We start from the raw sequence: 20,220 nt of genomic DNA, 5'->3' as shown, positions 1-20,220 counted from the left end.
TAACGCAGCACAATTTAGGGCCTGTTTGGGGCTCGCCTAGCTTTGCTGCGCTAACAGAATGGGGAAGACTCCCCAGACCTGCGCTTTACAAGGGTGCAGTCAGAAGTCGTTTGAAGGTAAGCGTTGCCAGCCCTGGAGGAGAGCAGGGAGGCATTACACATCATCAGCACTTCGAAGGCCTCCTAATCATGTCATCGAAAATATCCCACTCAGCCAGGGCCATGTTTAACCGTGTGCTCTCCACCGTGTGTGTGTGTGTGTGTGTGTGTGTGTGTGTGTGTGTGGCCCAGCTGTCAGCGGCGCTGTTGTTCGACGCCGTGCACACAGTATGGCAGCCCGTGCAGGAGCTGAACCGCAGCCAGAACGTGGGAGCCACTCAGCTCTCCTGCAAGTCCTCCAAGATCTGGGAGCACGGGACAAGCCTCATGAACTACCTGAGGATGGTAAGGGCCCTAGACTGAGGGTGGTAGGGGCCCTAGTTTGAGTATGGTAAGGGCCCTAGTTTGAGTATGGTAAAGGCCCTAGTTTGAGTATGGTAAGGGTCCTAGTTTGAGTATGGTAAGGACCCTAGTTTGAGTATGGTATGAGCCCTAGTTTGAGTATGGTAAGGGCCCTAGTTTGAGTATGGTAAGGACCCTAGTTTGAGTATGGTAAGGGCCCTAGTTTGAGTATGGTAAGGACCCTAGTTTGAGTATGGTAAGGACCCTAGTTTGAGTATGGTAAGGGCCCTAGTTTGAGTATGGTAAGGGCCCTAGTTTGAGTATGGTAAGGACCCTAGTTTGAGTATGGTAAGGGCCCTAGTTTGAGTATGGTAAGGGCCCTAGTTTGAGTATGGTAAGGGCCCTAACTTAAGGCCCCTCCTCCACCCCTCCCCATCTCAGTTCTTTGATGGACCACATCCGCTAGGGGAAGCAAAGGCACTGGTCTTGAGCACTTGAGCAGCAGACTTATCTTCCTTCGCACTTGGACCCTGACGACTGTAGGCTCATCCTCAATGCCCGTCATGCGTCTGTAATCTTGATGTGCAGCCCAAGAAAACTCTGGTGTGGCTCTACCGCCCACTTTATTGGTAAATCGCTAACCAATTTTCCAACTAACAACAAAGCAGGGAGCTCCTCTGTCAACACAATCCCTTTAATGACAGAGGCACTGAGTCGTGGGAGCAGCGCCCCGATCACTTTGACCCTCCCCCGGGCTCTGATCGCGCCTGTGTTTCCCTCTCTCCTGGACAGGTAGAATTGGACGGTCTAACGGGACACATCGAGTTCAACAGCAGAGGGCAGCGTTCAAACTACGTCCTCCGCATCATGCAGAACAGCAGGGATGGCTTACGGCAGGTACGGGATCCCACGCGCCGCCATCCCGCCGCGGTAGCGCTCGGCAGCGTCTAGCCGGGGTGCGCGGGGGAGGAACAGCACTTTGACTCCACTTCACCAGCCAGTTTTGTTTCTGGCAGCAGGGTTGAGTCTGAGGCTGGAGGAGCCGCCGGGGACACCAGGGACGCTGAAATCGCTCGGTGTAATTATCCCGACGTCTGGTAATTAGCGCTTCCAGGGATGTCCGTCTTGTTTTTGCCAGTTTGGACAATAATGTTGCCGTCACGCTGATCCCGAGGAGCAGGTCAAGGAGACTCCTCACCATGATGTCATCCTGCGGTATTGGGGCAAGGCCTTTGTGGGGCAATAGACAACAGTTTTGAGCTGGGGGTGGGGGGGGGTGGTTAGTAGTTGCCCTCATTAATGTGGGATGTACTGAGCCTTAATGTTCCAGGAAGGGCCTTGAGAATTGGGCCCCCCAAGCCTCCATACTGGCCTGAGTGACCCGTTACCTTTGACATCCAAGTCACGCATGTGCAACATGATTCTGAACTTTCAGCTTACACACATTTACTTTAAGCGCTTTTGTTTTGAAGTTGGGTGGACATCATTCTGGAAGCTGGTTTCAGACATTCTATTCCATTTTCCTCTTGAGTGGTTCATATATCTCCTCGTTTTGATGATGGCCCTTCCTCATGCCAGACCTGGGCCTGTTTTCCTTACGGCAACATATAGTTGCAGGACTCTAAAGGTCATCTGAATGTACAACGGTTTCAAGGCCCACTGCGCCTGCACCGGTCATCATCAGTCCTACAGCACGTTTAGTTACTCGTCAAACAGAAGACTGCTGTGGAGTTTCTAGGGTCTGCTTCATTACAGAGTGTTTGTATGAATTCCTGGCAGTGAATGTTCTTAGTTAATGAATGGCATTTTCTGAAGGGCAAAAACTTCACTTCCACCATAACCAATTATCTTTGTTGAGCTCAAGACAGTGACACAGAAAGTGAGCCATCCACTGCAGCAGTGGGACAGCAGAAACTAATGTTGTATGATTGCAATCAGGTATTATGACAGTTTCCTGTCCTGTAATAATAATACCTCTAGTGTTGTGTGTGTGTGTGTGTGTGGAGGTGTGCATGCATGTGTGCAATATAATTTGTTATAATTAGCCTGAAGTGGCAAATAAAACTACTTCCTCATCACTATTGTCTCTATATCACACACACACACACACACACACACACAGACACCCCCCCACCAAAAAAAGAATACACACACATGCATGCATAAGCCGAAACATAATCTATTCCCATATACAACATATGTTGACACTGATGCCTAAAGAACCCTAACCCTACCCAAACTCTAACCCTAAAATGAACTCTAACCCTAACTCTAACTCTAACCCTAACCCAAATCCAAACCCTAACCCTAACACTAACTCTAACCCTAACCCTAACACTAACCACCCCTCAGTCAGCTGTTGGTCAGATCCCAGTAACCCAAACTCTAACCCTAACCTGAACCCAAACTCTAACCCTAACCTGAACCCTAACCCTAACTCTAACTCTAACCCTAACCCAAACTTAACTCTAACCCAAACCCAAACCCTAACCCTAACCCTAACTCTAACCCTAACCCTAACACTAACCACCCCCTCAGTCAGCTGTTGGCCAGATCCCAGTAACCCAAACTCTAAACCCTAACCTGAACCCAAACTCTAACCCTAACCTGAACCCTAACCCTAACCCAAACTTTAACTCTAACCCAAATCCAAACCCTAACCCTAACACTAACTCTAACCCTAACCCTAACACTAACCACCCCTCAGTCAGCTGTTGGCCAGATCCCAGTAACCCAAACTCTAACCCTAACCCCAGGCCTGCAGGGTCCTTCATTCTGCAGGACCCAGTGCTCCAGCAGGTACAGGAGTGTGTGGAGTGTGAGTGAGAAGCAGGACACACACAGCGCCAGAGCCGGCGCCCACGCCTCCCACTCCCTGCCCGGCCCACCCGCTGGCTCCTCCACAACATTCAGCTCACATGCATGCACATACCTCCCAAGCCCCGACAGCCTGCCTCTGGGCCTCTGCCGGCTCACTCCACTGGCATGGGACAAATTGAATTTTACTGGCAGGCATCTCGCGTGTCTGAGCCGCGCGTCACTCAGAGAGGCCTGCAATTTCACTCCAGTTACTGCTCTTGTCGAAAGCTGTTTGTCAAACCCAACTGGGCCGATAAAGTGGTGTGGGTTGCCAAAGTGGGTTTTTTTACCACTTTGCATGTGTCATTAGCGTTGGGGTGAGATGATTTAGAAAGATGATTTATGCGGTTGCCATATATGCCTGAGTGTGTCAAACTGGCGAGACACTAACAGTGTTTGTGTTATTTTATTTTGATGTCCACCATTCGGCACCATTCCTAGCACCAAACTTCAGATCGTGTGTGCTCTGCAGCTAATTCCAGAACAGTAATGGTTGTGAGTTCATGGGTCTTTTTCAGTGATTAATTAGCAGTCTTATTACTTGGTGAAATGCATTCCGTTAAAAGGAAGTGCCCAGGTATCCGTGTACATTCCTGGCTCCTGCAGCATGGCCCCATCCCTGCTAGTCTGAGCAGCGCTTATCCTTGGCAGTGCTACCCAGACCCCTGCCCAGGCAGTGCTACCCAGACCCCTGCCAGGCAGTGCTTCCCATCCCTGCCTGCCAGAGCAGTGCTACCCAGACCCCATGCCAGGCAGTGCTACCCATCCCTTGCCTGCCAGGCAGTGCTACCCAGACCCCTGCTAGGCAGTGCTACCCAGACCCCTACCAGGCAGTGCTAGCTAGACCCCTGCCACCCTGCACCACCACCACCACAACGCACAGTTAAGTAGCTCCCACCACCTGTCTGTCTCTATCTCTCTAACGAGCATAGTCAGCACATAAGGAATGTGTGCATAGGTCAGTGTGTCCTGGAGCATGCTGGTTATTTCAGGATGTGTTTGTGTTTGATTCATTAACAAGACTGACAAAAGCTGACGTGGAGCGAGTTAACGCTGGTGTCAGTGCGCAGCTCCTTACCACTCCGGATGGTGTTCTGCACTGGGTGCGCTACACCCGTGTGAATGAACTATAAACCACAAACCTGTTCAAAACTAAGGTACTTACCTGGCTTTGTTTTAAAAGGTGCGGCGGGGAATAGTACTTTTAAAACTGAGCAGGAACTTGTTTATGAGATTTGTAAACTAAAGTACTCTGGCAGCAGACTTTATTAGAAATGTGCAAGAGAGTGTGAGATGCTGTATTATGTTAATACAGTGTTCAGGTAACACCATAGGAGATGTGCAGAAAAATTAAGAGATGGAGTGGGGGGGGGGGAGACTACTGGCATGAGGAATGAAACTGTTGCACAGTCTGGTCGTGAGGACCCAAATGCTTTTGAACCTTTTCCCAGATGGCAGGAGAGAGGAGTTCGTGGGAGGGCTGTGAGATCATCCACAGTGCTGGTGGTTTGCAGATGCAGTGTGTGGTGTAAATTTCTGTGTGACATGATTTTCCTCCCAGTGATTATCTCAGCTGTCCTCACAGGGTCTAGCAAGCGGAGATGGTGCAATTCCCCAACCAGGCGGAGATGCAGCCACTCTTTATCATCCCTCTGTAGGTTGTGGTCAGGATGTGATGGAGAGATGAACTTTCCTCAGGCTCCTCAGGAAGTAGGGTCGCTGCTGGGCTTTTCTGGCTATGGAGCTTGTGTAGATGGTCCAGATGAGGTTCTCCACTAGGAGAACACCAAGGAACTCTGCATTTGTGATGATTTCCACAGAGGAGCCATCAGCATTGACTGGAGAGTGACAACCCCATACCTTCCTGAAGTTTACAACCATTTCCTTAGTTTTATCCATATTCTAAGACAAGTTGTTGACTTTGCACCAGTCTGTTAGATGCTTCTTCTCCTCTGTGTGCAGTGAATCGTCATCTCCGATGATGAGACCCACCATGGTTATGTCATCACCCAACTTAATGATGTGGTTCATCGCTGAGTGAATAACAGTGGACTTAGCACACAGCCCTGAGGGAACCCTGTGCTCAGTGTGGTGATGGTTGTGGAGTGGACTGACTGAGGTCTCCTAGTCCGGAAGTCCACAGTACAGTTTCAGAGGGAGGTGTTCGGCGCCAGCAATCTCAAACCTTTCAGTCCAGATGCCGACTGCTGAACCACATTCTAGCGTGTGTGTTCTTTTTGTTTGGCTGGGTAAGGGCCAGATGCGGAGTAATGGTGGTGTCATCGTCTGTTCAACAGTTGGGATGACACACGAACTACGGGGGTGTCCGGTGAGAGGGAGAGTTGGGTCTTTGTGCCTCGTGAAGAGCTTCTCGAAACACTTTGTGATGATAGGCTTACATGTGGTAGGGATGGTAGCCACAGAGGCAGGATACTGAAGAGTGATGTTGAAAATGTCCAGAAGAACATTCATCATGTCCTCTGCATGTCCTCTGAGCACTCAGCTAGGAATGTCGTCTGGTCCAGCAGCCTTCCATGGGTAAACTCTGCATCTCAAACATGGACAGACACAGCACCTGATAATAGGGCAGAGAAGTGGTCTTTCTTTACATCACATCGTTCAGCTGTTGAAAATGGCTGCTTTCTACATGGGTGTTGTTATAGCTGGGCCTTCCACGCAAAAGCCTCAAATGTTTCGATGCAAGCCCTGAATTATTTTTTCCCTTTCAGGTTTATTAAAACTGACACTTTAAAAATTATGCTAAATTATCCACTAGGCCCACCCCCCAACCCCCCTCAGACCCCCTCCTCTCTAAGTACACAGGCAGAAGGCAGATGATATAGACATACTTGCTTCCGAAAACAGGATTAAAAAGGAGGGTGAGGTGGAGATTTTGCACAGTGCTTAATGATCTTATAAGAGTAGCTCTATGGCTCAGTAGGATGATTGATGGCTCCTCTTCTCTTCCTGGATAACATTACTGAAAAATGCTTTCAGATATTTAAAAACAAACATTTTCAAAAACAAAAGTAATTAAGCATAATGTTTCTTTAAGTCAGTTTTGTGCTTAATTACCCCAGATAAAATTGTTGAATGACATTAGGCTCAGCTCTGGCTGTTCCAGAGTAGAAATATTTTGTGGATTGGCTCAAACCGTTGAGGTCTCAAAGCCAGAATAAAAAAGCCTAGCAATGCCTCTGGCATTTTACAACATATGTTGTCACAAGGCAGATTTTACAGTAATCATATACAGTGGATCCAATTCCAGGTCCCTAATGAGCAAACCAAGGTGACAGTTGCAAAGAAAAACTCCCTGAGAGCAAGAGGAAGAACCCTTGAGAGGAGCAAAGACTCAGAAGGGGAATCTTTGGTCAGTGACGAGCTAATGGCACACAATAAATGAAGATGATTTTATTTTTAAATTTTAACTTGTTATAAAACATAGATGAGTATCTTATAAGACTTAAGAAACAGGTAACACATATTTGTTTTAGATACTCAGATTATTCAGTGAGAACTAATTACTCATTCAGTTCAGAGTCTAGAGTTCAGAGTAAAAACTAGCAGGACAACTGATTGCGGTGATGTCCTCTACTAAAGTCTCTATGGCATCTACGAGCACTTTTTGATTTCTTCAAGAGAATGAGCCAATCAGGTACAGCTGAAGGGTCCATAGTGATCAAGCGCAGATCACTAGCAGATCACTAGCAGATCACTAGGCTCGAGCTTGCATCAGTATCAGAAGCGATAAGAGAGGCAGTTGTAGAGCACAGCAGAGAAAATGAACAGAGCTGGCTGAGATATTTAGCTCTGTTTGGAGTGCAGTGGACAGTTAAATAATGATTACTAGAGCATAGCAGAGACTCCAACAGAACTGGCTGTAACAGCTTAGCTAAAAGGATGAGGGTTCCCTGGGGCATTAATACCACTTTGCTCCACCGTCAACAAACCTGTGTGAATGTCAGACAGCACCAAGGGTCCGGGTTGGTTGTAGAACAATGCTCTTGCTTCCACTGTAGCTTTCATGATTCTAGGTTCTTGTAATCTAAGTAGATGTGACAGTTTATAATTAGAAATATGTTCATGTCGGGTGTTTTCAGATATAGTTAAGTGAACCCAAAAGGGAACCAGCTCTGTATGACCTCAGTTGTGCTCACAGTGAAAGTGAACTTTAAAGAGAAACTCTTTCTGGTCTTTCTTTGGCACTGATGAAATGTCAGACCACTTGTTCATGCCACAGCTGCGCTAGAACTCAAATCCCCTTGTGTAATACTGAATTATGTATGGGTAGTGTATTTACAATGGCTACCTTCATGCTGCTGTTATTTGGGTCTGCTAGATGTTCAAGAAGATGAACAAAGACAACAAAAACAGACATGACATAACTGATATAAAATAATGTTTGTTTGTTTTTTTAATGAAAGTGGAGACCAACCTGTAGGAGACACGTTTTAGTGCAATACCACGATTCCACATGCAACTGTTTTTCTCGTTTATTTTGTGAAAGAAGCAGATTGTTGGTGGATTGTATTGAGGTTGGCTGTAACAGATTATGGCCACTTTCATCTCGCAGAGCATGAATCAAGCAGTCCAAAGCAAACTGCACTGAGACATTTCAGGAGGTCATTTGAGTTCAATTGTTTTGGGGGTCCATTTAGGGTCGTCTGACATACTTGACATATTATAAGCAACCATGACATATTGTGACATATTATAAGAAACCATGACTCAGCAGTCTGAGACCAGTTGAATTGCTGAATTGGACCATGTAGATCAAGGCCACCTAGAACATTGTATGTCAGTACAATTTTGTAATCAATACAGAATTTGAAAGGCAGCAAATGCAGTGTTGATAATATCATCCTAATATGGTTAATCTTTCTGGTTCCTGTAAAGACTTTATCTGTAAGGACTTCTGGAATAATTGAAGCTTGTTTAATCTTACTAGAACATCCAGTTGGCAGGGCATCACAGTGGTAGAATCTTGAAGTAATAAACATGTGAACTAGTTTTGTGGTGTCATGTATGGATTGTGCATTTCTTAGTTTCGCAATATTACATATTTCTATATGTGGGTCACAATAGCAAGGTTTTTCACAACTGTTCGCAGTGCAACAGAAAGACTACCAAAATTCATTATTAATTCAGCATTAATTCAAACAGATTGTTACCAGCAGTTTTAGGACAAAGAAGAAAAACCTCTGCTTTGTTTAGGGTTAGTACAATTGTTTGTCATAAGTATAGCAGTGGGAAATAATGCCATGTTTTTTGAATAACACTTCCAATAGGTAACATGTATGTTATAAAAATTAGAGGCCCAAGCACAGAGCCTTGAGTGGTGCCATGCTTTAAATTTGCCTGGGTAGGATCTTTTAAATCTGCTAATGCTTACATTTAGAAATTGCTAGCCTTCAGTTGGGTCAGATCTTAATTAGGAAAGTTCTTTATGTGCTCACAATAAGGTTTTCTTGCCTGTCCAATAGGATGGTGTGATCTTTTATGTCAAATGCTGCATTCAGATCAAACAAAACTAGCAAAGATGCATAAGCTTTATCGGAAGATAGTAAAAGATCATTTGTAATCTTCACTAAATCCCAATTTAAAAGTTTCATGAATGTCATTTTATGCAAGTGTGAACTTAGCTGTGACACACATTTTCCCAAAATCTTAGTTTGTAAAATTGCTGGGGTCAAAATCAGGTTTCTTCATAATAACGGAGCCAAGACTGATATGAGAGATTACTGTTGTTAAGAGCGGTTTATTTCTGGTAACGTTTAGTTAAGTAACCTTGCAGAAATTGGATCATGGTGTCAAATGGAAGTTTTAAAGGAGGAGGTCATTTTAACTAGTGCCATCTGCTGAAGTGGAGCAAAAAATTCCAACTTCTTTGTTATAGCTACACTGGGCATAGTATGTAAATCAGCAAAATGAGCCGTTTCAAAGTTTTGCCTCATAGTTTCAGTTTTATTGTTGAAAACTATCATGATATCATTGATGCTGTAGGCTGTTGGTATTAGAGACTCAGTGGCTGCTTGGTTATAGTCACTTTATATGTTGAATAATAATCTGGGATTATTCTTGCAGTTTACAATCAAAGATGAATGATATATGCAGTGTAGTTTGTGCCTGTATAATGCTGTCATTTCAAGCCATGAGAATATTTCTGTTTTAGTCAGACACCATTTACATTCTAGATTTCTGATGGTTTAATGGTCTCTCAAAGGGACAATCTTTTGTTTGATTCTTTTAGTTTTTCACTGGTGCCACATTATGTAAGGTAGCGCTAAAAGTAGACTCTTGATGAGTATAATGGGATCATGGTCAGAGACTACAGCAGTCTGTGGGAGAATGTGTTATCTATGTCGACACCAGAAGTTAAAGTTGAGTCATGGGTATGGCTGCCAGGCCCTGTTAGGTTTCGTGTGAAACCAGTGGAATCTAGTATGGATACAAATGATTTTCTCACTGGGTGCTGTAGTATGTCAAAATGATAATTAATTTTGCCTAGTGTTATTATATCCATAGACTTTATTAACTTTGATAGGAAGTCAGTAAATTCCTGTTGGTACTGAGAGCAATGTCCCAGTTTCTTGCAGAATGGCTGAGAAGGTTTCTTATTTGTAGATAAATCCTGTGGGTGTAGCCTCATTTAAAGCCAAGTATTCTCCCATTATTAATCCACTTTTCTGCCAGACAGGGGAACAAGATTCTGATCAATAAAAATATCAATTACAATGACTTCTTTAGAAGCGAGGGATCTTACATTAAGAGGTCCTAGTTTTATATCAATGTTGCTGTCGCTGCAAATTGATTTAACAAGTTCAGTGTTGATTATGTTGTTAGTATGGGCTTTGCAAGGCTTTTTTGAATGTATGTTTCAAGGAAGCGAATACCATGGAATTCTGTGTGGCATCTCAAGGCTGACTGCTGCTGGCCTTGGATGCCTCCCTGCAAGCTTGGCTTTGTTGCAGGGTGACCGTGCTGACTTTGTTGTGCTCCATGTGGGATGGTTGACCCTGAAACTCCCCAAGAGAGGCCAGGCCTGGGTGGACGTGCCCTTGAGGCTGCAGGAGAAATGAGGCAGGCTGTCTCGGGCCCTCAGTCTGGCTTGGAGGCCTCTGTAAACACTCATACACACACACACACACACACACACACACACACTCAACTCTCTATACAAACAGTTATACTGGTCCACATAATGTCACAGAGGCACACCGAGCTGTTTCTGACACACACACACACACACACACACAGAACACACACTTCTCTCCCGCTTTCTCTCTGTCTTCGTGTCTCTCTTTCCCTCGGTTTACTCTGTCTCACCCTGGAGCTCTGAGCCCAGGTTCTAACTAAATCGTTTCTATTCCATCGATGGCATTGTGGCTTATTAATTAGGCTGGCTGCCACAGGCCCTAATTATAGTCAGGAGCAGACTGTCAGCAGCAAGCCAACAAATATTTGTTTGTCTTGCCACAGAGTGGGAGAGGAAGGGGGTGGAAGGGTGTGTGGTAGGATGGGGTAGGGAGTGTGGGGGCATGGGGTGGGATGGGATAGGGGGTGTGGGGGCATGGGGTGGGATGGGGTAGGGGGTGTGGGGGGGCATGGGGTGGGATGGGATAGGGGGTGTGGGGGCATGGGGTGGGATGGGGTGTGGGGGCATGGGGTGGGATGGGATAGGGGGTGTGGGGGCATGGGGTGGGATGGGGTAGGGGGTGTGGGGGGGCATGGGGTGGGATGGGATAGGGGGTGTGGGGGCATGGGGTGGGATGGGGTAGGGGGTGTGGGGGGGCATGGGGTGGGATGGGATAGGGGGTGTGGGGGCATGGGGTGCGATGGGGTAGGGGGTGTGGGGGGGCATGGGGTGGGATGGGGTAGGGAGTGTGGGGGCATGGGGTGCGATGGGGTAGGGGGTGTGGGGGGGCATGGGGTGGGATGGGGTAGGAGGTGTGGGGGCATGGGGTGGGATGGGGTAGGGAGTGTGGGGGGGCATGGGGTGGGATGGGGTAGGGAGTGTGGGGGCATGGGGTGGGATGGGGTAGGGGGTGTGGGGGCATGTCCCAATTTCTCATATCTGAAGAAGATGATTATTATTATTATTAGTTACATTTATATAGCATGTTTCTCGAACTCAAGGACGCTTTACAGATATAAGCTTTTTACTGTTGCTCACAACCCAATGGTCTCAGTGAAACAAGTCTTGAGGGGCCCCTCTGTGTCCTTTGAGTTCACATAGAAGACCCTGAAAGACTCGACTCCTACCCTCCCTGAACATGTGGTGAAACTGCATACTGTGAGTGATGAAAGCTCTCCTCCTCTGTCTGTGTGTGTGTGAGACTTCTCCTGAAGCTTTTAACAAGGTCATCATCCAGTCTACGTGTCATCATCGGACAAGGTCCTTACACCTAATTGGTCAGTATAGACTCAACCTTAGCACTGCACCAGAAGACTGTCCCCACCTCCACGAGAAACAGGGATAGAAGTATGAGCGAGAGCTGAGAGAATCCCCGAATGTCACCCAAGCTCATTTACAAGATCCGTCTCACTTTAACTGTGCAGATTAAGGGCAGCGAGTGTGCGTCTGGTGTGTGTGTGTGTGTGGACTTCCTAATAACACTGAATGAGGACGATTGCAATTGGATCAGGCTAATACGATTCTGTTATTGTTGACCAAAGAAGGAATGAAGTCTCCTCTCCTCTGTTTTCCTCTGATCTCCCATGTACTCTTCACCTCTTCTTCTCCTCTCCTCTCTTCTCCTCTCTTCTCTCCTCTTCTTTCTCCTCTGACTGGAATATCAGGCTCTCACTCCTGTGAAAATGGGTAGCAGATGAAATATGGAACGGATGAGATGCTTCCCGTCCCCTCAGTCTGAAGGGATTTCAAGGATGACTTGGTTCTTAGGAATGGAACGTGAACGCGCGTGTGTGTGTGTGTGTGTGTGTGTGTGTGTGTGTGTGTGTGTGTGTGTGTGTGTGTGTGTGTGTGTTGTTGCTTCCTCCTCCTCTATTAGAATCCTAAGCTTAGCTACAGAGCCATAACAGCTCAGATGTCCCAGTGCTGTGCAGAATACACATGCCAGCTATGTGTCCCCTGGTCTCAGACTGCAGTGAGATACAGGAAGAGAGGGGCAGAGAGACAGGAAGAGAGGGGGAGAGAGACAGGGAGAGAGGGGAGAGAGACAGGAAGAGAGGGGAGAGACAGGGAGAGAGGGGGAGAGAGACAGGAAGAGAGGGGAGAGAGACAGGAAGAGAGGGGGAGAGATACAGGGAGAGAGGGGAGAGAGACAGGGAGAGAGGGGGAGAGATACAGGGAGAGAGGGGAGAGAGACAGGAAGAGGGGAGAGAGACAGGAAGAGAGGGGGAGAGATACAGGGAGAGAGGGGAGAGAGACAGGAAGAGAGGGGGAGAGATACAGGGAGAGAGGGGGAGAGAGGGGAGAGAGACAGGGGGAGAGAGACAGGAAGAGAGGGGCAGAGAGACAGGAAGAGAGGGGGAGAGATACAGGGAGAGAGGGGAGAGAGACAGGAAGAGAGAGGGAGAGATACAGGGAGAGAGGGGAGAGAGACAGGAAGAGAGGGGAGAGACAGGGAGAGAGGGGGAGAGAGACAGGGAGAGAGGGGAGAGAGACAGGAAGAGAGGGGGAAAGAGACAGGAAGAGAGGGGAGAGAGACAGGAAGAGAGGAGAGAGAGACAGGAAGAGAGGGGAGAGAGAGGGGAGAGAGGGGGAGAGAGACAGGAAGAGAGGGGAGAGAGGCAGGGAGAGACAGGGAGAGAGACAGGAAGAGAGGGGAGAGAGACAGGAAGAGAGGGGGAGAGAGACAGGAAGAGAGGAGAGAGAGACAGGAAGAGAGGGGAGAGAGAGGGGAGAGAGGGGGAGAGAGACAGGAAGAGAGGGGAGAGAGGAGAGAGAGACAGGGGGAGAGAGACAGGAAGAGAGGGGGAAAGAGACAGGAAGAGAGGGGAGAGAGACAGGAAGAGAGGGAGAGAGACAGGAAGAGAGGGGGAGAGAGACAGGAAGAGAGGGGAGAGAGACAGGGAGGGGGGGAGAGAGGGAGAGAGGGGAGAGAGACAGGAAGAGGGAGAGAGACAGGAAGAGAGGGGGAGAGAGACAGGAAGAGAGGGGGAGAGAGACAGGAAGAGAGGGGAGAGAGACAGGAAGAGACGGGAGAGAGACAGGAAGAGAGGGGAGAGAGACAGGGAGGGGGGGAGAGAGAGGGGAGAGAGACCTTTGGCACCACTTTAATCCCTTTCATCACCTTCTCAATCTCTTCAGAACTTTTTTTGTAACAGAAACCCGTAGCTGACCTGCGCCAGGGAACAACTCAGAGAGTGTCAGAAAGGTAAAGAGACAGAGAGAGAGAGAGAGAGAGAGGGACAGACCAAAAAAAAGATACAGAGAGAGAAAGCAAAAGTGTAGATGAATGGAGAGAGAAAGGGAAGACTCAGCTGATCCTTCCTGGCTCACAGTTTTAGTGGCAGTAGAGTCCCTGCAGCTCAGCTCATTAGCCAGAGGGGGGCACTGTGCTGCAGAGACGCTGGCACACACGCTGCTCCTCGGCCGGGCACGTGCCGGCGGATAACGCCAGTCAGCTCGGAATGGTTTCTGATGATTATCTTTGTGTGTGTGTGTGTGTGTGTGTGTGTGTGTGTGTGTGTGTGTGTGTGTGTACGCATGTGTGTGTGTCTGTGGATGGCCATGTGCTGAAGTTTTGATTGCACAGAAAGGTTCCCTCTTGAAAGGAAGGAAACAGCCCTGACCTCTTGACCTTCTGACCTTTCTCTTTGTCCAAACTTTCACCCATGCCATCATTACTGAGCTGCCGGCAAACAGAATGGCCCACCGTGACCCCGTAGCAGCCTGGCCACGCCCTCTGTGGCTCTGTTCTGCCGCAAAGCTACCGCAACATGGTTAACAACATGCTACTGGCACACATCAGAGGACAGTGCACAGCGCTCATGCGCAGTGACGAGGCTTTGCTTTGAGGCCAGGCGGGCCGTAGGAGGTGAGATTATGGGCACGCCGACGTGCTTTTCTCACGGTGGTCCATTGGCTGTGCTGTGAGTAGTAATCAGGCTCAGTCGGGAGTAATCAGGTTCTGTCGGGAGAAAAACATGTTCTGTCGGGAGTCTCTTCTCACTAATTCTCACCATAAAGCTCCGGATTGCAGACTACTGGAACTGAGGTTAATGATGGACAGCTGTACTGCGACAGCAAACCACCAGCCCTGGCTGCAAAGCCCCACCCCCTCCAGCTACCTGGCTGCAAAGTCCCGCCTCCTCCAGCTACCTGGTGGAAAAGTCCCGCCTCCTCCAGTTACCTGGCTGCAAAGCCCCGCCTGGTCGGGCCTCCACTACCCACCAGTATGTGTCATTAGAGCACCTGCATCACCTGTGCACACTTAACCTACATGTCCGTCATTTCCCAGCCTGTGCCGCTCTTCCACCCGCCCCATGCCTCCCCGTCGATTCCCGACCCTCCTCCGTGCTGCCGGCCCGTCCGCAGCCGGCCTCCCGCTGACAGCCTTCTCGGGCTGCCTCCAAAGGCCTATGTTAGCCGTCCCATATTTAAAGACGGAGCAACCCAAAGGGCTCGCCGCCCCAGGGCAGGCCAAGAGCCTCGCGGAGCAGGAGCGAGTGCCGTGCATTAAAGAGCTCTTTAGTCACACCGCCCCGCCTTCAGCGCCCTCTCACGGGCTGCGGAAGGCGGTAAAAATTCCGCTACTTATTAACACGTTAAAATGGAGCATGTCAAGCGCATTAACTACTTAGAGAGGCACTCGCTGGAGGCGTCCGGGTCTTAATTTAACGGCTGCACTTGTGTCTGGGCTTCAAGAAGTGGCGGCGAATGACATTGATTTACCAGAAGTACAGCGCTCCTGCCCCCACAGAAAGTAGTCCAACCTCATAAACAGCCTGCCGCAGGCCTGGAGGGGGCCACGCCAGCGCACTGATTCCATGTGTACCTGTCAGTGGAAATTAATGACGAGCACCTCTTGGCTTCTGTGATTTGATTAATCATAGAGTCGTTTAATTAGCAGGATGTGGGCCCTGCAAAGGTAATTATCCCTGTTTACCTTCTTCCTCTCCTTCTTTACCATGACAGCAGCTGGCAAATCTGCTCTTTTAGGGACTAGGATAACCCGCTCTTTTAGATACTAGGGTGAGCTGCTCTTTTAGGGACTAGGGTGAGCTGCTCTTTTAGGGACTAGGGTGAGCTGCTCTTTTAAGGACTAGGGTGAGCTGCTCTTTTAAGGACTAGGGTGAGCTGCTCTTTTAGGGACTAGGGTGAACCGCTCTGTTAAGGACTAGGGTGAACTTCTCTTTTAGGGACTAGGGTGAGCTGCTCTTTTAGGGACTAGGGTGAACCGCTCTGTTAAGGACTAGGGTGAACTTCTCTTTTAGGGACTAGGGTAAGCTGCTCTTTTAGGGACTAGGGTGAGCCACTCTTTTAAGGACTAGGGTGAGCTGCTCTTTTAAGGACTAGGGTGAACCGCTCTGTTAAGGACTAGGGTGAACTTCTCTTTTAGGGACTGGGGTGGACTTATCAGTAAATATGAATCTGTTCCCAAGTTCTTTTTTAATTATGTCTTGCCTCCTGGGGAATGAAATCTTAAGGAGAGAATTAAATTAGCAAAACGTGATTATGTACAATCATTCCTTTTGCCTGTTATGAACCTGTTTAACTTTCTTAAACCTATTTAACTATTTAATTTGATTTAGTTCAGGGTCTATTCCAGTGCATACATGTATGTACGTGTGTGTGCATTTGTGTGTGTGTCTGTGTGTGCGTGTGTGTGCGTGTGCGTGTGCGTGTGTGTGTGTGTGTGTGTGTGTGTGTGTCTGTGTCTGTGTGTGCGTGTGCGTGTGTGCGTGCGTGTGTGTGTGTGTGTGTGTGTGTCTATGTGCGTGTGCGTGTGTGTGTGTGTGTATGGATTTGCCACTCTCAGTACGTTCTGTTATCAGTGTGTGTGGTGCGGCCACTCTCAGTGTGTTTCCTCCCTTAAGGAGGATGTCCCAGACTGCCCCCCCCGCCCTGCGTCTCATCAGCTCCCTTCCCCCGATAACGACCTCACCTCTGCCACGCTGCGGTGGCTCTGTGCCTGAATGCAAGGGTTGATTGTGGGGGAGGCATGGCCGAACCTACCCCCCACCCCCCCGGGCTGTCTGCTGTGGTGCCTTTTCTCCCACCATCCAGAGAGTGACAGCAAAGTGGAACACGTGGTCTATTGATCATGTCCCCGAGGAAAGCTTTAATTCCAGAGCCCTCCATGTCTCTCTCTCTCTCTCTCTCTCTCTCTCTCTCTCTGTCACTTTCTCTGTCTCTCTATCTGTATATGGATATCTGTCTTGTTCCTTTATTACAGGCTCTGCTTTTCCCCACATCCCTCTCTCTCCCACACTGTTTATCTCTTTTCATTTCCTCTGTATAACTTGAACGTGCAATCCCAGGCAGACCAGCACACTTACAGAAAGACTCTTCCAGTGTCCAGCCCTTAACCCCAGCTAAAAACATCATTAAAACATCATTAAAACCTAATTTTCTTCCTTTATTTACATCTGTACTGGTGGACAGTGCATCTGTTTATGTAGAGAGCTCACTGGGTATTGAGTGTTCCAGATACTGTAAACCTACGCTGTGCAGGAGTCATCACAGAGGGGTTATGTGTAGACTTTAGAACCTGTCTGTTAGAGCATGGGTCATCACGGGGGGGTTGTTGCATGGCTTTCTGCACATGTGTCCTCACACAGGCCCTTAGAAGGGGTGTCTCTGTTGCACATTTCCAGGCAAAAACCTTCTGGGATTTTCACTAATGATATTGCATTTGTTATGTTTAATTTCAAGTGGTGGATGTTTTAATAGACACATAACTCAGGGGCTTTCATAATCTTTTTCTGTGTGTGTGTGTGTGTGTATGTAGATCGGCCAGTGGCACTCAGAGCAGGGGCTATCCATGGAGAGGAAGCTGCCCTCCCTCAATGTGACGGACACGCTCTTCAACACCACCCTCATCATCACCACCATCCTGGTAAGTCCTTGCAACCTCCAGCGTCCAGCACCTGCTCCCAGGGCAGGTTTCCACTCTCTCTCACCTACCCAGCCTGCTCTGAACCCTCCGTCTAAACTCTTCATCTGCCCATCCTGCTGTAAGCCAAACCTCCACCCAGCCTCGTCACATCTGCTAAGGAACTAGATCCTCACTGTGCCTCAAGCCTGGAGAACTACTACAGGTAAACACCCCATCGGAGAAGATCCCATCGGGCTGGAGACGTGCGGCTGCGTCTGCGCTCAGGCTCACGATTGCTCTAAATAAGGGTTCATCAGGATTGGCGCTGGATCTGAAGAAGGGCTCGTCTCCTCCGAGACAGAGTGTGGCGACTTAGCTGAAGTGTAAGAGCAAGATTCCAGTGTGAGCGCAGGAGCGGCGGACACCGATTGAAGCTGTGATGGCAGGCCGTTATTTGGTAGTGGTCCCGCCCTGCGTCCGCTGTGGCCTTCTGCTCCCGGGCTTATTCTTACACAGCAGGTCATGACTCTCTGCTCCTGCCTTCAAGGAACATGAGAGAAGGAGTGTGAGAGGGGGAAAGATAGAGAGACAGAGAAGTCAGAGACAGAGAGGGAGAGGGAATGAAGTCAACGCCTGATTTGAAGGTTGTGTTTACGAAAGGTGGTATATGTTCAACGGGCTGTTTTAGTGGCTGATAAAGATGTGCAGTAGCATTGCAAATGCAGCTACATTAAGGCTGTATGCACATCCTTCATTCTTATGCATACTTTTACATGTCTATGTACAAGCACATATGTGCATGTGCGCTTGTGTGTTTGTGTGTGTGTGTGTGTGTGTGTGTGTGTGTGTGTGTGTGTGTGTGTGTGTGTGTGTGTGTGTGTGTTTGTGTGTGTATGTGTGTGTGTGTGTGTGTGTGTGTGCGTGTGTTGGAGAGTTTCAGCCGCACCTCATATTATAAATGAGGTAATTTTGGTCGGGCTCCTGGTAGGGCAAGTGAATGTTCCCCTTGCTGATTTGACTTTAAAGATGTACGAATGCTTAAAGAGCCACTGAAGAGCAATTTGGCCATTATCTCGCCTTATTCATCACTGGCTGACTGCTGTGTCCGACACTGATCGACCCTCTCTGTAGTCAGGAGCACATTACAGGACGCTATACACTCCAGAGCCCTGCCCCCTACACACTCCCCCTCCTCCAGAACTCCGCCCCCTATACGGACCCCCTATATTGGACATTTCAGACTAGTCTATCCTCACCTGTCCTTCAAAATGCACAGAAAAGATTCCTTATCATAAGTTGACCCACACTATAAATGCACACCCTGCAAACCTGACCAGAAATACCGCATGTTGAATCTGGGCCAGATCTGCTGAAATCTGGAAGGACTGGGTGGACTGACTCATCAGGGTCTTCCGAGGAAGCAGAACCAAAGAAGAGCATTTGAAAGTGTGAGTGCAGTGGGAGTGCATAACCGAGGTGAGGATGATGAAGGACGATGATGATATGCATCTCCCCTGAAGCCCTGGAAAGCAGAACACATTGCCAGCTTCTCACTGCACCCGTGTCTTGCACTGTGAGGGCAGCAGATGTGGGCACATCATTATCATCTTCCAGAAAGGTTGAACGGTCTTTTTTAACCTGCAGGGCGCACCACTTCAAGATGGGGAAGGTTCCTTTTTGTTGCGTTCTGCCACAGTGTGCGTTAGAAGCCAGCCAGCCGGAGGAGTTGGAGTAAATTTCCGCAGTAGCTGTGGTGGCGTGGCGTTCCGTATGGAACGCCTGCCTCCGACTGCAAGCTCTTGAGGGCTCAGTAACATCTGCATAAGCCTTTTATTACAACTAACATGGATTTATGTAAACACCTATAAAGGCAGATTCTAAAAGGTAAAATCCAAGATTTTAGACACTATCAACTGTTTAATTTAGTCAGTTCTTGTTGTATTATAAAAACACTTATGTCAAGTGATGGAGTTTTGTAATTTTTTTTGACATCAGGTTTTGTAAGGAGCCTGTCTGGGTGGAAATGACATAGCTCTTTCAGGCATCTACAGCTCTGTGTATTTCTGGGGTGTGTGAATGGCAAAGTGCTAATGAGGTGACATTACTTGTCAAGTGCAAAATCAAAAAGATCCTCTGCAGTATCTCCTGGATTTAGCATTGGGTAGTAAGATTTACATGAAAAACTGTAATACTGTTATACAGCTAGACAGTGATATGAGCTGGACACCCCAGGTCCAGACGCAAGGAACCACTGAGAGTGGTAGAGAACAACAAGGCCGAGATCCTGTGGGACCTCCAGATCCAGACAGATGAAGAAATGGTGAACCAACCTGACATTGTGACAATAGAAAAGATAAAACAGAAAACACCAGTGGCAATAGATGTGGCAGTCCCAAGTGATGAAAACATCCAAAGGACGGAACATGAGAAGTTGACACCTCCTCTGTTTCCATGGTGACCTCATCGCCCATCTGACAGAGGTACTGTCACAGCAGCCTGTCCTCAGGGGCCGTTGCTTGATATATGGATGTAGTCAAAATTGCGGTGAAGTACACAAAGTTTCCAGAGGAACGGAATGTTTTGGACAGAGGTCCTTCATCAGCTGTGCAAGCAAAATGGTCCTGAAATTCTAGGATGTGAAATGAAACCAGTTTATGTTCCAGACAGCACATGTTTAAACGGTAACTTTCGTTCAAAGCTCAGAGAGTGTAGAATGGGATATTTTTTAAGGATCCTTACTTCGTTGCTGCCATAGCAACAGCTGTCAATGCAAACAGATCATTAAGATCATAAAGTCATTAGGGCAGTGTGTACTAACATTAAAACACCTTGAAACTGTAAATAACAAGTCCTTAATTCTGATGGTCACGAGGTTTCTGGAGAAACAGGACGTTTGGGAGAGAGGTCCTTCTTCC

General features: G+C 48.0%; 1 protein-coding gene across 1 annotated transcript in view; it reads left to right on the top strand.

Moving 5' to 3' along the window:
- Positions 1 to 20,220, top strand: part of grik4 (glutamate receptor, ionotropic, kainate 4) — a 213,327-nt gene that overhangs the window by 174,642 nt on the left and 18,465 nt on the right. The window contains exons 9-11 of the mRNA XM_035534393.1: positions 291 to 443; positions 1,233 to 1,337; positions 17,219 to 17,326. Coding sequence (XP_035390286.1) covers positions 291 to 443; positions 1,233 to 1,337; positions 17,219 to 17,326 — 366 coding nt within the window. The remainder of the gene's footprint in view (positions 1 to 290; positions 444 to 1,232; positions 1,338 to 17,218; positions 17,327 to 20,220) is intronic.

The sequence above is a fragment of the Electrophorus electricus genome, chromosome 15 (assembly GCF_013358815.1).
Source record: "Electrophorus electricus isolate fEleEle1 chromosome 15, fEleEle1.pri, whole genome shotgun sequence".
Taxonomy (NCBI): Eukaryota; Metazoa; Chordata; class Actinopteri; order Gymnotiformes; family Gymnotidae; genus Electrophorus; species Electrophorus electricus.
This window is presented reverse-complemented; position numbering and strand designations above follow the sequence as displayed.